This window comes from Nannospalax galili, unplaced genomic scaffold (genome assembly GCF_000622305.1).
Source record: "Nannospalax galili isolate Female #2095 unplaced genomic scaffold, S.galili_v1.0 scaffold459, whole genome shotgun sequence".
NCBI lineage: Eukaryota > Metazoa > Chordata > Mammalia > Rodentia > Spalacidae > Nannospalax > Nannospalax galili.
Window position 1 is genome coordinate 2,374,468 of NW_008344211.1, and position 18,923 is coordinate 2,393,390.

The 18,923-nt window shown below is 50.0% G+C and overlaps 1 protein-coding gene across 1 annotated transcript in view; it reads right to left on the bottom strand.

The window, feature by feature from the left end:
• Positions 1–17,064: 17,064 nt before the first annotated feature.
• Foxl1 (forkhead box L1) overlaps positions 17,065–18,923 on the bottom strand; it is a 2,663-nt gene continuing 804 nt past the window's right edge. The window contains exon 2 of the mRNA XM_008840571.2: positions 17,065–18,923. This exon is cut by the window's right edge and continues 1 nt beyond it. Within this exon, the coding sequence (XP_008838793.1) occupies positions 18,504–18,923 (420 nt within the window). The 3' untranslated portion in view covers positions 17,065–18,503.

The following is an 18,923-nucleotide window of genomic DNA, read 5'->3' on the forward strand; positions in this document are numbered from 1 at the left end:
TTGCAAGATGGCTCAGAGGGTAAGAGCACTGGCCAGCAAGCCTGACGACCCAAGTTTGATCTCTGGGACCCACATGGAGGAAGGAGAGAACCGACTCCTGAAAGTCGTCCTGCACACGCATGTGCTCACACACAAAAAAGGTAAATAAATATAAAAAATGCAAAGGTACTTTAACATTTGTGTAACTTTTATAAAATAGTATTTGTGAGAGTTAAAGAGGGAGGAGGAAGAGGAGAGGACCAGGGAGAGTGGGCAAAGCACACGCATGTGCACGTGGCCCCCGTTTAAATATTTTATTTTTATTATTTTCACTTTATGTGCATGAGTGTATTGCCTACAAGTGTGAAAGTGCACCCGTGTCATGCAATGCCCGTGGAGGTCAGAAGAGGGTGTCGGATCCCCTGGAACTGGACTTAAGGATAGTTGTTAGTTGCCATGTGGGTGCTGGGATTGAACCCAGGTCCCCTGCAAAAGCAGCCAGTGCTCTTAACCACTGAGCCATTTCCCAGCCTCCCAACCCATTTATATTGTAACTCAGGAAAACAATTGTGTGTACGTGTGTGTATGTGCATTGTGCACATGTGCACACATGTCTGTATGTGTGCACTTGGTGGTGTGCATGTGTGTGCATGGATGTGTGTGTACCTGAGTGTGTATGTTCATATATGCACATCTGTATGCATCCATGTGTGTGCTCATGTGTGGATGTGTGCACCTGAGCGTGTGCATATGTACATGTGTACATGTGGGTGTGTGTGCATGTGTGTATATATGCACCTGAGTGTGTGTGTGCATGTGTGCACATCTGTATGCACCCGTGTGTGTGCATGTGTGCGCCTGAGTGTGTGCATGTGTACACATGTGCATGTGGATGTGTGCACCTGAGTGTGTGCATCTGTATGCACCCATGTATGTTTGCATGTGTGCACATGTGTGTTTGCATGTGTGGGTGTGTGTCTTTTGTGTGCACCTATGTGTGTGCATGGGTGCACTGCGTGTTTGCATGTGTGCATGTGCATGTATGCACATGGGTGTGCGTGTGTGTTTCTTCTCGCCTATCTTAGAAGCAGATGCTGAAATACTTTAAGGTGAAATGACACAAGGTCCAGAAGCACTGGAACCAGGACTGAGACTGGCCCAGGCCGGCCTGCACCCTAGCTCCAGCCTCTCCACAGAAGACAGGGCTTACCTGTGCTGGCCTCTGCTGACAAGTACTCTCAGCTCTTGTATGTGTTTTAAACTTCAGGGATTTTTTACGAGCATGTGTGTGTATGTGTGTGTATGTGCAGAGTCCAGAAGAGGGTGTTGGACCCCCTGGAACTGGAATTATAGGCAGTTGTGAGCCACCATGTGGATGCGGGGGAACCGAACCCAGGTCCTCTGCAAAAGCAGCCGTTGCTTTTAACCACTGAACCATCTCTCCAGTCCTTTAAATTTCAGTCACAAAATTTAACATAATTCAGATTGTAGGAAAACATTGGAAACCTCCTTAATGATATCCCCCTAAAATGTGGGGGAGGCCCTCCTCAAAGTGTCCCACAGGCAGTCCTCCTCCAGGAAGAATGGGATGGGCTCTGTGTCCACAGGACCCCTGGTGCCTACCCCCAACCCCCAGCCAATGATGTCTCTTCTCTATGAGGCTGGGGGCCTTGCCCTGGGTTTGGGGAAGGTGCTCTCACGGGTCTTCAAAGGGTGCGGGTTTGGTCAGTTCCACAGCCCACTGAGAATTCACAGTTCTCTAATTGTGAACCAAACATGAACCTTTATTCAGCTTGGGAACTCATTTACACTTGGCAAAATGCAAGAACTCATTTCAAAGCTGGGAAATAAGAACTTAAAAGATTTAAACCCCAACTCCAAAAGCTCCTTAGACATCAAATAGCTTTTCTGAAATGAGGTTTTGATGAATTAAGAGCAAATGAGTTAGGAACATATGGAGTGAATTCCCCCCCAAATCCACATGGATTTAAAATGCGAAGGGGAAGGCAGCTTGGCAAATATCTTTTTGGTTTTATCAAACCCCAAGCATTTTTCAAACAGCGTGAAATGGTCAGCAAACCCGAAATTCTAGCTAGAGATTTCATGCTCACAGCAGAGCTCAGGGAGGAAGCCCCACCCCATGGCTACCCCTCTCAACCTCCATTCAGCACTGTCCAGAAGCCCCGAGTTGAAAACTCCAGCTCACAGTGCCACAACGTTCCAGATCTTCATAGCCAGCCTGTCCTTATTGTTTTAGACTTTTTATTTTATTTGTTTTCATTTTATGTGTATCAGGGTTTTGCCTGCATGTATGTAAGTGTACCACATGCATGCCATGCCCACAGAGGCCAAAAGAGGGTATCGGATTCCCTGGAGCTGGAGTTATAGACGGCTGTTAGCCGCCATGTGGGTGCTGGGAACTGAACCCAGGTCCTCTTGAGTGCTCTTAACCACCGAGCGAGCTCTCCCACTCCACTTCTGTCATTGAAGAAGGGACAGAGGAACTTCAAGAAAATGGTGAGTGGCAAAGTTTCTGGATTATTCTAGTTATCGCCCACAATCAGAGATGCCACTGAACTCCTCCCACAGCCATGGACAGGAAACCAGCAGGCCTCGGGTGCTGTGCTGGGCCCCGTCCTAGGCTCCGAGCAAACACGTCCGCTGAGAATCAGTGGGGACGTCGGAAGATTCTAGGCTGGACATGTGCAGACAGTACAGACCCACAGCACACTGAAAGACCACCCACTCCTTTCCAGTCACCCATCAAGATGAGCTGCGGAGCTAGAGATAGGACCTGGGGTTCCCAGTTCCCAGGCCCCATCAAGGTTACACACCAAGATCATCAGGCACCTTCCAGGGCAATGTTCTAGAACGTTGTCGCTGTGCTTTCTGGGGTCAGACAGACAAAAAGGCGCTGGTGAATTTCCAGAACACATGGATAGTGTCTACCCTGCCTGTGCTCTGGAAACGGCAGCCTCCATTCCAGTCAGAGCCTGGGGAAGGCACAGATGTCAGCTGTGGAAGGAAAAGAGACTCTGGTGCCCAACTACCTGGGTCTGTCTCCCAGTCCCACTAGGGCTGTGCGACATTGGGCGACATCCCAGCCTCTTTGTGAAAAAGCCTCCCGCCTCAGAGGGTGAGCGACACGCTTGCGTGAGTCCACACATGCCAGGACTGTGGCACTCAGGCAGTGCCCGCTGCTCTTGTTAGATGTACCAGTCACTGCACGTAAATGACCTCATCCCATTTAACCCTCCCCACCACCTTGGCGTTATTAGCTCCATTTGTGGGATGAGAAATCTGAGGCTCCTCGAGGCTGAGTGGCTTGCTAACCACTAGCAAAGCCAGATCCCCAGCCTGATAGTGCCAGCTCCAGGCCCATCTCGAGCCCAGGAGGCGCCTCTTGGAGCTGCAAGGTTGGCAGGCAGGGGCCAGGCTGGCTATCCATCAGCTCAGACCCTTTGCAGGCTCTCCGTGCAGTGAGCTAGTCCAATGTCAGGGTGCTGTCTGAACGCAGAACTGAAAACTGGGCCGACGTGTCCCTCTCCAGAGCTCTTACGAGTTCTGTTCTGGGTCAAATCCAACCCCAGCTCTGCCAGCCTCAGCCTCCCAGGGGGTAACTTGGAACTAAGCCCCCATCCCTCATCTGCAAAATGGACCTGAGGCCAGCCCTTGTGTCACAGGACTGGGTATAGTCAAACACGGAGAAGTCCCCATGCAGTCAAGGGGTTAACGTGAAGGCTCTGGACCAAATCGTACTGTGTGGACACCCCAGCCTCCATCTCCAGGTAAAGGAAAGGTCTCCATGGCACTGATGCTTCCAGTACTTACAGTCACCCCGCCCCTGCCCAGGGTCCTCCATTGAATTCCCAGGAGAACCTGTCAGCCCAGAGCCACAGAAACACCTGTCACGTGTGCCTGTCTGTGCACACTTCTCAACTCATCTCATGGCCTGCCCAGGAATGCCTGTGAATGTCCACGTGGCCACAACTTGTGAATCCAGAGGGGTCTGGCATAAAAAGAGTCACTGCGATTCTCAATACCATGGAAGACTGGGTCACATACAGTCACATGTCTTCTGCCCGGGCTGATGAACGTGGATAACTCCCTCAACCTGTTTTTCCATCTGTGAAATGGATCCAGTCACATCTGCTTCTCTCTCCAGGGCATCGCAACACCCAGCGAGTGATGGATAGAGATGCTTCCACATCTGCATCTGTTCTACTCACTGGGCCTCAGGCAGAGCCAAGAACACTGCAGGTTCAAGCCACAAGCCATGAGGAAAGGGGACCCTCCCCCTTGCTTGAGATGAAAGACTCACTTCACCACGTCAAAATCACAAATCTATTACATTTTTAAAACCCAATGAGGGGCCTGAGCCCTTTGGGGCCAACATAAATATGACTGTTTAACAGCTTATTTTAACTATCCAATGGGAACTGGGCCTTGTTTAAATGGCTTGAGCTGCTGAACAATCTCCTTGGATGGGGAACTGGTCAGAAACCAGGGTTTACGGAGCCCAAAGTCTTGCGGTGGCCACGGCTTTGTCTCTTAACGGGTCGTCTTTCTGTGAGTTGTTTCTGGCTTCCCAACAGAAGAGTGACAGATTCCTTTGAAGTTTTTATTGATGAATGAGGCACTACAAATAACCCTCAGTGGCGGGCGCCCCATCTCCGCAGTTGACTGAGTCGGGAAGCCACGGGAATGAAGGACGATTTACGGCAGCATGCCATGAAATGGTTTAATGGGCTTCACACTGTTTAACTTAATCTTTACAGATGTAAAAGCAGAAATACAATTATTTTAACAACTATTATTACATATTGCTTTGCTAACGAAAACAAAGGCTTGGGAAGAGCTAAGACACTGACAGATCTCGGGGGATAGTTTAAAACAGAGGGGACGGAGCTCAGAGCCTGGCAGGATGATTCTCTCCAATCAGGAGAGCAAGTGAGGAGAGGATGGAGTGTCTACAGCCCCTAGAAGTCAGTGTCTGCCTCCCAGCCTTGCCACACACACATGCCCATGCATGCACACAGACACACACACACAAGCACAGACGTGTGCACACAGACACACATGCACAGACACAGGCACACATGCACAGGTACACATATGCACATACACACAGACACAAATGCATAGACATGCACATACTTGCACACCCCACAGTCCAGGGTCATTGTGAGTGACTTCCCTGGTGACTTCAAGCACAGCTCTACAGGATGACTTAGGGACCATGCAGAATTTCTCTCACTGGGGAAGATGATCAGCTTCTTCTTCAAGGAGGGTCTGACCCCAGCCGCACCCAGGGTCTATAACACCACCCTCTTGTCACCGGGGTGGTGCTGTTCACCCCTCCACGCTTAGCGCTCTGGTTTCATGATTGGAGGAGTTCACAACTCCTCCTGGCCCTTGCAGGGAGGTTCTCACCAGGGACATGAAGGTTGCCAAACTCTGAACCATTTCAGAAGTGGCAGGCAGTGGCAAAAGGGCAGCAAACACGGACGGAAAGCTCAGCTAGAGACTGTGGCGGTCTCTGAGTGGTGAAGGTGCTCTCCCCCTCGTCACTGGCAGGTAAGGGTGGGTGTGAGAAGGTGGGAAGGGAGAGAAGCAAGGAATGGGAGAGCCACACGGCATGACATGAAGCATCCGTCCCACTAGCAACTGTGTTATGGGCATAGCAACTGGGGAGGAAGGTGGGAAGGGAGAGAAGCAAGGAATGGGAGAGCCACACGGCATGGCATGAAGCATCCGTCCCACTAGCAACTGTGTTATGGGCATAGCAACTGGGGACTCACCCTCCAGAGAGAGCCAGGCATCCTGGTGAATTTAAGCCTGTGACAAACCATCTGAATGTACACCGCATGGCAGGAACCACCCTGGACACCATGGGGAAGGAAAGAGGCAAAGATGATCCAAACTTCATTATTGAACAGCTGGGAAGGAGGGTGGAAGACTTGTAACCAAGCATTTTCTTAACTGATGATGGTGAGGATGATGGTGATGGTGATGATGGTGATGAGGAGGCGGAGGAGGGTTATGATGGTGATGGTGGAGGTGGTGGTGATAGTGGTGGTGATGGTGATGATGGTGGTGCTGATGATGGTAATAATGAGGGTAGATATGATGGTAATTATGGTGATGGTGGTGGTGGTGATTATGGTGATGATGGTGGTGATTATGGTGATGGTGGTGGTGATTATGGTGATGATGTTGATTATGGTGATGGTGGTGGTGATGGTGATGATGGTGGTGTTGATGATGGTGATAACAAGGGTGGATATGATGGTGATGGTGGTGGTGGTGATGATGGTGGTGGTGGTGATGGTGGTGGTGATGGTGGTGGTGATGGTGGTGATTATGGTGGAGGTGGTGTGATGATGGTGATGATTATGGTGATGGTGGTGGTGATGGTGATGATGGTGGTGGTGATTATGGTGATGGTGGTGGTGGCGACTATGGTGATGATGGTCATGGTGGAGGTGGTGGTGATGATAGTGGTGATTATGGTGATGGTGGTGGTGATGATGATGATGGTGGTGCTGATGATGGTGACAATGAGGGTGGATATGATGGTGATGGTGGAGGTGGTGGTGATGATGGTGATGGTGGTGGTGATTATGGTGATGATGGTGATGGTGGTGGTGATTATGGTGATGATGGTGATGGTGGTGGTGATTATGGTGATGATGGTGATGGTGGTGGTGATTATGGTGATGATGGTGATGGTGGTGGTGATTATGGTGATGATGGTGATGGTGGTGGTGATTATGGTGATGATGGTGATGGTGGTGGTGATTATGGTGATGATGGTGATGGTGGTGGTGATTATGGTGATGATGGTGATGGTGGTGGTGATTATGGTGATGATGGTGATGGTGGTGGTGATTATGGTGATGATGGTGATGGTGGTGGTGATTATGGTGATGATGGTGATGGTGGTGGTGATTATGGTGATGATGGTGATGGTGGTGGTGATTATGGTGATGATGGTGATGGTGGTGGTGATTATGGTGATGATGGTGATGGTGGTGGTGATTATGGTGATGATGGTGATGGTGGTGGTGATTATGGTGATGATGGTGATGGTGGTGGTGATTATGGTGATGATGGTGATGGTGGTGGTGGTGATGATGGTGGTGGTGGTGATGGTGGTGGTGATGGTGGTGATTATGGTGATGTTAGTGGTGGTGGTGATGCTGATGGTGTTAATGGGTAAGAACTACAAAGAACTGAAGAATTCTGCGAAAGTATGTGGATAAGATCATCCAAGACAGGCTAATGCCGTGCCATGCAGCCTGGTAGGCACTCAGTGTAAATCCGCACCGCATCCTAGCACACAGGACATCTAAACTACGATGTGCTATGAGCACGGAGTACACATGGATTTCAAAGACTTAGTACCAAAAATAATGTAAAAGTATCTCAATAGTTCTGCATATTATAGTTACCCAATGAAGCGAAAATATTTTGGTATATGAGGTTGGTTATTTGTGGTTAAATCACACACATTACTAAAATGGTTTAACCTGATTTTACCTTTTCATTTTGGTCTTTTTGAGACAGCGTCCCCCTGTAGCCCCAGATGGCCTGGAACTCACTGTGTAGACCAGGCTGGCCTTGAACTCACAGAGATCTGCCTGTCTCTGGGACTAAAGGTGTGGGCCAACATGCCCAGCTTGTTTTTACTTTTTCACTGTGGCTATTACATCTTGTTGAACTGCTGCCTTTGGCTCACTGATGTAGAAGGCACAGACCTCAGATTCAGGGGTGTTATGTACCCCCTGAGCTTGAATATTGCAAGGTTACTGTGTGGAGCAGCTCAGTTTACAAAATGCCCACCTAGCATGTGTAAGGCCTGAGGTTCCATCCCCAGCACACCCAAAAAAGATAAAGGAGGGGAGACGAGAACCCCGAGTTCTGTGAACCTGCTCAGGGAGCTGAGATGGTAGAAAACTGCTCGTTCCACAGACTCCGCTCCTCCACGGTCACAAGGGGGAAATCCCGTGAGGCTGGTCTAACCTCGATACCACAGCTGGAGGATTCTGATCAAAATGCTTGTGACCTGAGTGGTTTCTTGTTTTGAATTTATTCAGGATCTTGGAATATTTTCACACGAGCTATCTTAGGGATGAGCCCCACATGTAAACATGAAATTCATTTCTCTTTCACACACAACTTACACAGTCTAAAGGTCGTCTTATGGGAGATTTCTGTGTATGCACGTATGCATGCATGTGCACAGGTCGCAGCACACCTGAGGAGGTCAGAGGTCAGCAGGCAAGTTTCAGGAGGGGCTCAGGCCTTCCACCTTACTGAGACCCAGTCTCACGTGTTGTTTCTCTTGCTGTGCTGTGTACTCCAGGCTAGCCATAGCCCTCAGGCGTCCGGTGATTCCGTCTGCCTCCCATCTTGCCATAGGAATGCTGAGATCACAGATGTGCACCACCACATCGGGCTTTTTATGTGGGTTCTGGGGATCTAAGATCAGATTACCAGGCTTATACCCCAAGCACTTGTACCCGGTGAGCCTCTCCCCTTTCTAGAAGATTTTTAAATTTTTGTTACATTTATGTATTTGCATGGAGGGTGCACATGTAAGCATGGTGCACATGTAAGCACAGGGAGTCAGTTCTCTCCCTTCCACCATGTGGGTCCCTGGGATTGAATTTACCTGCTGGGTAATGTTACTGGCCCCCGCTTTATGGAAGATTTTTAAAGAACAGGGAGAGAGAGAGAGAGAGAGAGAGAGAGAGAGAGACAGAGACAGAGACAGAGACAGAGAGAGAGGAAGAGAGAACATGTGGATTCTTGAACAAGGGGCTGGTGAGATGGCTCAGCAGATAAAGGGCTTGCTGTTCAAGTCTGACTACCTGAATTCAATCCCTAGAACTCATGGAAAGGTTCAAGAAGAGAAGTGACTCCACAAAGTTGTCCTCTGACCACACAGGCACCACGGGTACATATGTGCACACATGCACACAGACACATAGATACACATACATCACACACCATATATATGTGTCCTTGCTGCATATATATGTGTGTGTATATATATATATATATGACAGTGTATATACAGGACAGTGTATGTTAGGACAGTGTATATATAGGGCAGTGTCTTATAATTTATTTAATTTTAGAATTTATTTTCTTATTTTTGTTTAATGTGTATGAGTGTTTTGCCTGTATGTATGTAAGTGCACCTGTGTTGCAATGCCCGCAGAGGTCAGAAAAAGACATTGGATCCCCTGGAACCAGAATTACAAAGTTGTTAGTGTGGGTGCTAGGAACCAAACACTGGTCCTCTGAAAGAGTAGCCAGTGCTCTTTACTGCTGAGCCACCTCTCCAACCAAGTGATTTAATTTTTTTAAAGGATTTTTGAGGCCAGACACGGTGGCACACATGTTTAATTCCAACACTCAGGTGACTGAGGCAGGCAGATCTCTGTGAGATCAAGGCCAGCCTGGTTTACATAGTGAGTTCCAGGACAGCTGGGGCTGCAGGGAGACCCTATCTCAAAAAGACAAAAAAAAAAAAAGATTCTTGAACAAAATAATGTATTTCCTTACATGATCCCATATCAAAAGAAAAAAAGTACTTAGTAGATAGATTTCTTTCTTTCATTTCTCCGATGATAGGCCATCAAAAATTAAAGGATTATAACTTACAGAGATCTCTGCACCACACAGAAAGTGTTATTTGCTTTTGGGTCATAGTGGTAGTGAGTATGGTTATGGTGAAGATGCTGATGATGACAGTGATGGTGGTGATGACGATGGTGGTAGAGGAGGTGGTGATGATTGTGATGGTGAGTAGAGCACTTGCCTATTATATGCAAGGTCTTGGAATTCATCACAGAGAGAGAGAGAGAGAGAGAGAGAGAGAGAGAGAGAGAGAGAGAACCACTATCTACATATACACCTACATATGACAGAAATAGCAACATGTGCTGGAAACAGCACTTGGACCCCAGACCACTCCAGTAGGGCTGCTGTTGTCAGCACCTTTCTGAAGGTGACATCTGTCACTTCTCCAGGGAGAGCTTTAGCGGCGGAGAATGTTATACAGAGCAAAGAGAAGGTACAGTTGTGATCACAGACTCTCAGAATCTGGCCAAGTGTAAACAATAAATAAATATTAACAGAGGAAAACAAAGAGAAATTCATGCCAGGACTTGGGAGGCAGAGGCCGGTGGATCTCTGTGAGTTCCAGGACAGCCTGATGTACATAGTAAGTTTCGGGCCAGCCTGATCTACATAAGTAAGTTCTAGGCCAGCTGGGGCTACAGGGAGACCCTGCCTCAAAAACCAAACAACAGTGGCTGGAAAGATGGCTCAGCTGTTAAGACTGAGCACTGGCTGCTCTTGCAGAGGACCCGGGTTCAGTGCCCAGCATCCATGTGGTAGCTAACAACCATCTATAAACTCCAGTTCTAGGGAATCTGATGCCCTCTTCTGACCTCTGTGGACATTGCATGACACTGGTGCACTTACATGCATGCAGGCAATACTCATACACATAAAATATAAGTAAAATATTCTTTAAAAAAGAGGGGTACCATGAGCTCCACCAGACACCCCTCCCTGCTCCTAAAATCCACCCACTGTGTGTGGTCACTGGTTACAGCACCTGCAGGATCACCTGTGGAGCTTTAAAAACGCTCCCATCTGGTCCCAATTCCAGATGACTCTAGGCCACTAGGGGCAGGACACAGGCACCAGGAAGACATCTCTGAACAGAGGCCTGAGGCCTCAAGGCCATAACCTCATTACAGTGGATGCCCCAATGACCACCAAGAAAACCAGCAAAGACGAGAAACAAAACCTGGAATCAGGTTTATTTCTCTTGATTCTGACTCGTTTACCCACTGAGTGGTCCCCACACAGACTCAGAGATGCCCTCCGGAGAGTCTGCCCCCATCCCACCCTGTGTCCCTGGGGAGCAGTGGGGCCTGGGCAGTACCCACATCAGTTACTCATCACCCCCTCCATCGTGTGCCCAACACAGAGCACACGTTGCCAACGCCAAGTCCAAAAATGTGGGAAAGTTTATTTATTTCTCCCGAACATTCCTGATTTGTAATGTGCTTTCTAAAAATGTTCTAGCTGACCAAGCCCCTGCTATATTTAGCAACAGCATTGAAAAGACGTGGTCTTTATAAGGCGGGCCATGACACGAAAGGCTTAGGAAAGCCGCCCTTCTGCAGGTCCCCTTCACCCCAGGAAGGGGGGAGTGTCCAGGCTTTCCCCAGGGAGGACCTCAGTGCTGAGGAGGAAACAAAGGCCTCGTTCATCTGTGAGGCCCTAGCGCTCACAGCCAGACCACCAGTCTCGGGATGCGTCCTTGGGGGTTTTCATGCCGCCTAAGCACAGCCAGGAAGGTCACATACTGGCAGCTGCCCTAATGTCCCCAGCCATCCTTCCCTGCGTCTTTTATCACGTGCTTTGTGTCATGTGATCAGCCCATCCCAAGAGATGAACTAAATGCAATAGAGATTCTGCAGGTCCCGACCTGCCCAAGCAGGAGAAGTGGACACGTTGGCCTGGAGCCTCCCGACCTGCAGAATTAAAAAATCTCAGCAGATCTATCATTTACAGAGACTGTCCCAGAGCTTAGACCTCACGAGTAGTTGTAGGCTCCTGCCCACAGCGGCGAGCTTCCATGCATCAGCCCTCATGACTGCTGCCCAACCAACTCTAAGTTACAAGCCCAGCAGGTCACTAAGGCAGATGCCACCACAACACACTTATGTCCACCTGTTGCTCCGTGATGGCTCTGTGAGACAGAAGCAGTGAGTTCTCTCCATTTGACAGTTGATGAAAGTTAAGATCTGGAGAGTTAGGTGGCTCAGCCAAGGTGAGTATCCAGTCATGGGGAGCTGGATCCCCGACCCTCCCCATCCTGCATGAACATCAAGACCTTATGGCCGAGAAAATCTGTGGGAAGCTGGTGGTAGAGGCATCCCTGGGCTGGTACATCCTGAAAGAGTGGGGTCACGTTGGATGGTGGTCACCTACTTGGCAGGCATATGGGAGCCAGGTACCTGGAGTGGTCTGAGGCTTACAGTGTCTCACACTGTACATCCTAAGGACATGAGTCACACCAGAAAGTCAGTTCTGTTAATGTCTACCTGACCCATAAGCACCAGGGTGTGGTACCACCCCTCCTAGAGGACTTGACAGAGACGCTGCCCTGCGGTCAAAACACCACTGTGCCCTCCCTCCTCTTGACTGGCAGATGATATCACAACCTGTGGACTCACATTCTGGAAGGGTAGCATGGTGTCTGTCACATCCAGAGAGCCACAGACAAGGAGTGACTTTGTGCTGGATGATAAAATGAGAGAAGCCAGGAGTAGTCAGAAGCGTGGTCAGACACATCCTTCTGAACCATGCGAGCCCCTCCAGGCTCTGGTGAGAGGGCAGAAACTCATGACCCTGGAGGCTATCTCTCCCAGGCTCTGGGGTGTGAGGGCTCCAGATGTGAAGCTGGAGGCCATGAGCAGGTGCAGACCCAGCCCACCTAAGGGGGTCTGGATTAGGATGTAGAGCTCCATCCCCTTGGAAGCTTGCCAGGGGCAGACCCAGTCTCCAGGACAGCGGGGTGCAGGCTGGCATCATCTGAGGCTTCAGTCTCCGCTCTTGACTGTCAGAGTGACAGGGCACTGGACACAGACCAGTCCAGGGGTCAGACACCCAGCCTGCATTTCATGCCTCATTGCCCCCCCCACCCCGCCCACCACACCTGGTCTGTGCTTAGGCCCACTCTGTTCCAGGATGCTGACGTCTATGGGCCATGTTACCCAGCCTCCTTTGGGGTTGGAAGTGTGGCAGGTTCCCACCAATCAGGGGTGCTGGTGGCTTGGATCTGGCAGGCCAACAGTCTCCCGGCTCCTTCCTGCTCCTGCTGTTGGGGTCAGGGAGGCTGGAGGGGAGATGTGGTTAGAATAGTCCCCCTTACAGGTCTTCCCTGGTTTGTTCACCCAACCCTCAAAGCCTGGTTCTGACCTATTGGAGCAGGTTTCAGTTTCCTGTCAGACTGATTCTCAAATCTGATAGAAAAAGCTGAGGCCAAATCTTTGCCCCACACCTCCCCTTCCTCCCCTTCCTCCTCCTCCTCCTCCTCTGGAGGGGAGATGTGGTTAGAATAGTCCCCCTTACAGGTCTTCCCTGGTTTGTTCACCCAACCCTCAAAGCCTGGTTCTGACCTATTGGAGCAGGTTTCAGTTTCCTGTCAGACTGATTCTCAAATCTGATAGAAAAAGCTGAGGCCAAATCTTTGCCCCACACCTCCCCTTCCTCCCCTTCCTCCTCCTCCTCCTCCTCCTCACCATGCATGCTAGACCCCCCCCCACCATGCAGGTTCCTGGCTGAAGCCCCCACCCCATCTGACCTATGAGATAACACACCCACCTATCCCAACGCCAACTAGCATGTGGCTGCCAGAGAAGGGACAGGACCATCCCCCACCAGGTCTCGCCCTCCCTCGGCCACTCCTGGTCACTGTAAGCACTCTGGCATCCGCCAGGGCCTGTAGAACTGGCCCTGGGACCTTGGGGCAGAATCAGCCTAGCCGACCACTTGCCACTGGGCTATTTTTAAATTGCTTTGAATGCATAGCAAAACAATTTTACTTTTCTGACAAGTTCCCACTGTTCATTTCTAACAATAAATGTGATTTTTAACCGTTGATATTTTCTATTCTGTGAAGCAAACTTTACTTCATGGAAGTGTGATTTCAGACGCCATAAAGATGCACAGAACCCCAGCTCCTTGTCGATTCTTCCCACACACAAATTTCTGTGATGAAGATGTTATGCCGCCAAGAGTGGGCAGGCAGGTTCAGGCTCCAGCCAAAAGGCTGTGGCTCCTTTAACCCACGCATGAACAGTCACTGGCCACTCCATGAAAGGGTGAAGACCACACGTGGCCCCCAGTTCTGTCTGAGAAAGGGTGGAGTCTGTGGCCACACCCTGAACACACCCAGTCTCCTCTGAAGATGGCTGGACCCATCTTTTTTGTACCCTCCAAATGTTAGGGCTTGTTAGAGATTGCAGAGACCCTTAGCTTCCAAAACAGCGGCAAATACCCCACTCCAGAGAAACCAAGAACCAGAAGTAACAGAGGTGAAGCCCTCGGGGTCAGGCTCTGTCAAGACTCCTCTATGAAGCCTGGGTCAGGCTCATTATAAAGCAAAAATCGATAAATGGCCCCAGGTCAGAACTATGTAGAAGATAAAAGTGTGGAAACCACACACAGGCCTGTGGCAGTGACTCAGTTGGTACGTGCCTTCTGTGCCATATGGAGGCTTGGATTAGGGTCCCAAGAACCCACTGAAGTGTGGGATGAGGAGAGCGGCCGCTGCGCTCCAGCACTGCTGCAGGCAGAGGAGAGGTAGAAACCAACGCTCTCTGGAGGTCGTGGACCAGCTAGTGGACAAGGAGAGAGTCTGACTCAAACAAGGTAGACGGTGAGGACTGACACTCAAGGCTGTGCTCCCACCTCCCAAAAGCACACTGTGACAGGGCCACACCAGTACTCATACATATGAACATGCACACACATCATACACGTGCAAGATAAAAAAGAAAGTCATATACAAAACCGAAACATTTCACGTGATATTAATACTTGAGTTAATATAAAGAAGTCATCCCATGATCCAAGTCCAACATACATGCGAAAGATGAGTTTCTGAATGCTCACGTACACAGAATAAATATATATATATACACACATGTACACATGTATACATGTGTGTGCACCTTCATATACACTGTCATACCCTGCACTATATTCAGTGAAAGCATCTGTGTATGAGAGAGAGAGACAGAGAAATACAGTGAGAGAGAAGAGACTCAAAGACAGAGTGACAATGACAGAGAGAGACAGAGAGACAGAGAGGGAGCATCAGATACAGAGACAGAGAGACAGGGAGAGACAGAGAGACAGACAGTGAGAGAGCATCAGATACAGAGGCAGAGAGACAGGGAGAGACAGAGAGACAGAGAGACAGACAGACAGACAGAGAGAGACAGAGAGACAGAGAGGGAGCATCAGATACAGAGATGGAGAGACAGAGACAGGGAGAGACAGAGAGACAGACAGAGAGACAGAGAGACAGAGAGGGAGCATCAGATACAGAGATGGAGAGACAGAGAGACAGACAGACAGTGAGAGAGCATCAGATACAGAGACAGAGACACAGGGAGAGACAGAGAGACAGAGAGACAAAGAGAGACAGAGACAGAGAGGGAGCATCAGATACAGAGATGGAGAGACAGGAAGAGACAGAGAGACAGACAGTGAGAGAGCATCAGATACAGAGACAGAGAGACAGGGAGAGACAGAGAGACAGAGAGACAAAGAGGGACAGAGAGACAGAGAGGGAGCATCAGATACAGAGAAAGAGAGATGGACAGAGAACCAGAGAATGTGAGGAGCTGAGAGTTCTCGGGGTTCAAACAAAACTGACTCTGTCCCTGGGTTCTGCAGAGAATTGACCCAGACTGCATGAAGGAAGAGAGATTAGCTTGCTTCTTTCCATGAAACACACCTGAATTTTGTCTAAATTAAAAGTAAAGACTGGTGTGTGTGTGTGTGTGTGTGTGTGTGTGTGTGTGTGTGTGCATGTGTACATATATATTTTTGAGACAGGGTCTCCCTGTAGCCCCAGCTGGCCTGGAACTCACTATGTAGACCAGGCTGGCCTTGAACTCACAGAGATCCGCCTGCCTCTGCCATCCTAGACCTGGGATTAAAGGCGTGCTCCATTATATCTGGCTTGAGACCATTTCTTGGTCTTACTGATCCGTAAATTTGAGCCAGTTATCCAGACATATATATTTTTGAGACAGGGTCTCCCTGTAGCCCCAGCTGGCCTGGAACTCACTATGTAGACCAGGCTGGCCTTGAACTCACAGAGATCCGCCTGCCTCTGCCATCCTAGACCTGGGATTAAAGGCGTGCTCCATTATATCTGGCTTGAGACCATTTCTTGGTCTTACTGATCCGTAAATTTGAGCCAGTTATCCAGACAGAACACGGAAGCAGCTGTTTGGCTGGCTAGGACCCAGCTCCCTTCCCTCTGTCCTTGGTAGGAAGGAATGCACACAGACTCACACGCACTGGACAGACAGCGTCATCTTTACCTTGTGTCGCTCCAGCATTTCTGAACCCGATGGAAACTGAGATTAGACACTCTGTAAGCACAAAGTAGATGCGTGCTCCTTCATCCATCTATGCCTTAAAAATAATGTTCTTACAAATACTTTTTGTTACGACTCTAAAACACTACCTTCTAAGCAATATTAAATTAGTTGCTTCTTCAAAAATCAGTCACAAATTAACCAGAGTACCTAAGACATTGTATCAAACACAAAATAAAAGGAAAATGTAAAACGTCAGACACAGTGGACTTGCCCATCCTACTTCCTGACGTCAGGTACATCCGGGCTCTGTGGGGTCCCTGGTCCCTTCTCTGCAGTTCACCTTCACTGTCAAAGCCAAGGCATCTGGCAAGATTCCTGGACACAATCCACTGTCCTTTCTCCTAACACCCTGCCCAGTAATCCACTGACCCAGTCACTGAGAGGTTAATGTGAAAACAACCTTTATTCACAGAGGCCGAGAGTGTGGGGCACATACAGTGGCAGCCCAGATACACTGCCAGTGGGTCACACCTGGACCCACCCTGGGGTCATGGCAAAGTCCTTCAAAGGAAGGCTCTGCAGCTCCCCTGGTGTCCCTACCTGCCTGGTAGGTCTGATACCCGGGGGTGAGTTGGGAGCCTAGGGGTCCACAGTATGGTACCAGGGAATTTTCAGAGAGCTGACCCCATGCTCACTAATTATTAAGTATCACACCTGCCCAGGACACCTGCCCAGCTTGAACAGCAGCCACTGGGGAATTTTTAGTCACCTTTGAACTGGTCCTAGAAAGTAGTTGTTTGTTCTGTTTGCTTTTTACTTTTTGTGGTTCTTAGTAGTGGTAGCGGTTTTGTTTATTTTGAAACCAAGTCTCACTCTGTAGCCTAGGCTAGCCTGGAACTCACTATGTAGCCCGTGTTAGCCTCAAACTCACATCAATCCTCCTGCCTCAGCCTCTCAAGTATTGAAACTACAGGCATGAGGCAGGACTCCTCTGTTACTTTGAACCTCCCCCTTTGCCTACCTCCAAGAATTCATATTTGTACCTGTGCTATATCAGATAAAAGAAAAGTTCCTTGGCAGCTGGGCGAGCCAAGTTTCAGAACCCAGCAGAGAGCCGAAACACAGGAGCCATGAGAATCTGTTTCCCCCAAAGCCAGAAGCGGGGCTGGGCTACGTGAGACAATGTCAGTTTCCTTGGCTGGATTTTTGGTGGTGTCCCCCCCACCTCCCGGTCACTACTTATATTTATTTAATGTCAGGAGTGGCGGTGGGCCGGTGACGGGGTGCCGGAGGTTGGGGTGTCTGAAGTCTGCATCGAGCCTGGAACCCTGTACCCTCTGCAGACACCTCCAACGGACACTCCTTGCTGGTTCCCTGAAGCCATTCTCACTGGCTTTCCCTCCATTTTGCCTGGCTTTTCTGATTGCTCATGAATTCTAGAAAATGTGGCAAAAAAGAGAAACAAAAGACAAACTTAGGTCTTGAAAAACCACAGAAAGGGAAATTCTGACCTTGAGAATTCCCGGCCCTCCCACACTCAAACCTTCTGGTGTCTTAAAAAGATAGAAAAAGGTAGGAGCGGACCATTCTGAGTTCCACACACAGCCTGCCAAATGCTGTGTTGCCAGGGCACAGAGAGTCTCAGCTGAAGCTGCTCTCTTAAAGGGCCCTAAAGCCAAGATTAATGTTCCTTTCACTGTCTAGAGAGAGAACATTTCTCTATTCAAAATAAGTGTTAGCTCTCTGTGCGGTTCCTCTTGACCTTGGTTGTAAATGCTATGCAGACCTACATCTCCCAGACCCTGGGGACCAGGGCTCATCCCCAGTGCCCTGGAAAGCAAACTTGTAGGCCAAACTCAGAGGCAAACTCCCAGCATCCAAGAAGGAGCTCAAAACTAAGGCCTGTGCCACAGGGGTTCCACTGAATCTGCTACAGTCAGACTGAAACTCCACGGGAAACATCACCCACTGTGCCAACCCCTCAGGATCAGTTGGTGTCTCAGGCCCCTTGTCCTGTGGTAGACAAGGAGAGTCTGGCCTTGGCCAACCTGAGGCCAGCTTATTCTGTTCCGGACAAGATGGGCTGAGAGCTCTGCCTTCCATACCCGGGTTTCCCCAGGACTGGACTTCTCAGTCTGTGAGGCCACCAGGTTGCTGATTAAGTCCTCTTCGGAGAAAACAGGTGAACAAACCCGCCCATCTGTGCATCCAGGTCCGAGCAGGTTGGTCCAATGTTCCAAATCACTGCCGCCCCCAAGGCCGAGGTGGGCTCATCTCCTTCCCTCAGAGGCAAGCCGGACAAGGCCTGGGCTCAGTGGTGGCCGGGGGCCCTCCAGGGACGGGGAAGCAGCCGCCTGGCCAATGATTTTACTGAAAGAGAAGCGCAGAGTCAGAGAGCTGCAGGGGGAAGTAGGAGAGGAAGGGGATGCCAAGCTGGTAAAAGCCGCCCTGGACGTGCGGGTCGAACACTAGCGAGGCGTTGAAGGGAGGCTGGAGGCTGGAGGAGGCAGAGAGGAGGGAGGCGCCCAGGCTGGGCCCGGGCTTGGCGACCCCCGGGCTCTCGCGCCCCGGGCCCTGCCTCCCGGCCAGGATGCTGTCGATGCTGAAACTCTTGGTCTTGTGGGAACCCCTGGGAGAGCTGCGGGAGGTGGGGCGCGCCAGGGATCCCGGGCCCGGCACCGTGCGCTCCGGCTGGCCGCCCGCCCCCGCGGCTGCGCCCTGGACAGCACGGTCGGCGTCTGGGTCCGGCCAGGGCAGGAGCGCGGGCCGAGCCGGGCCTTCGGGGAG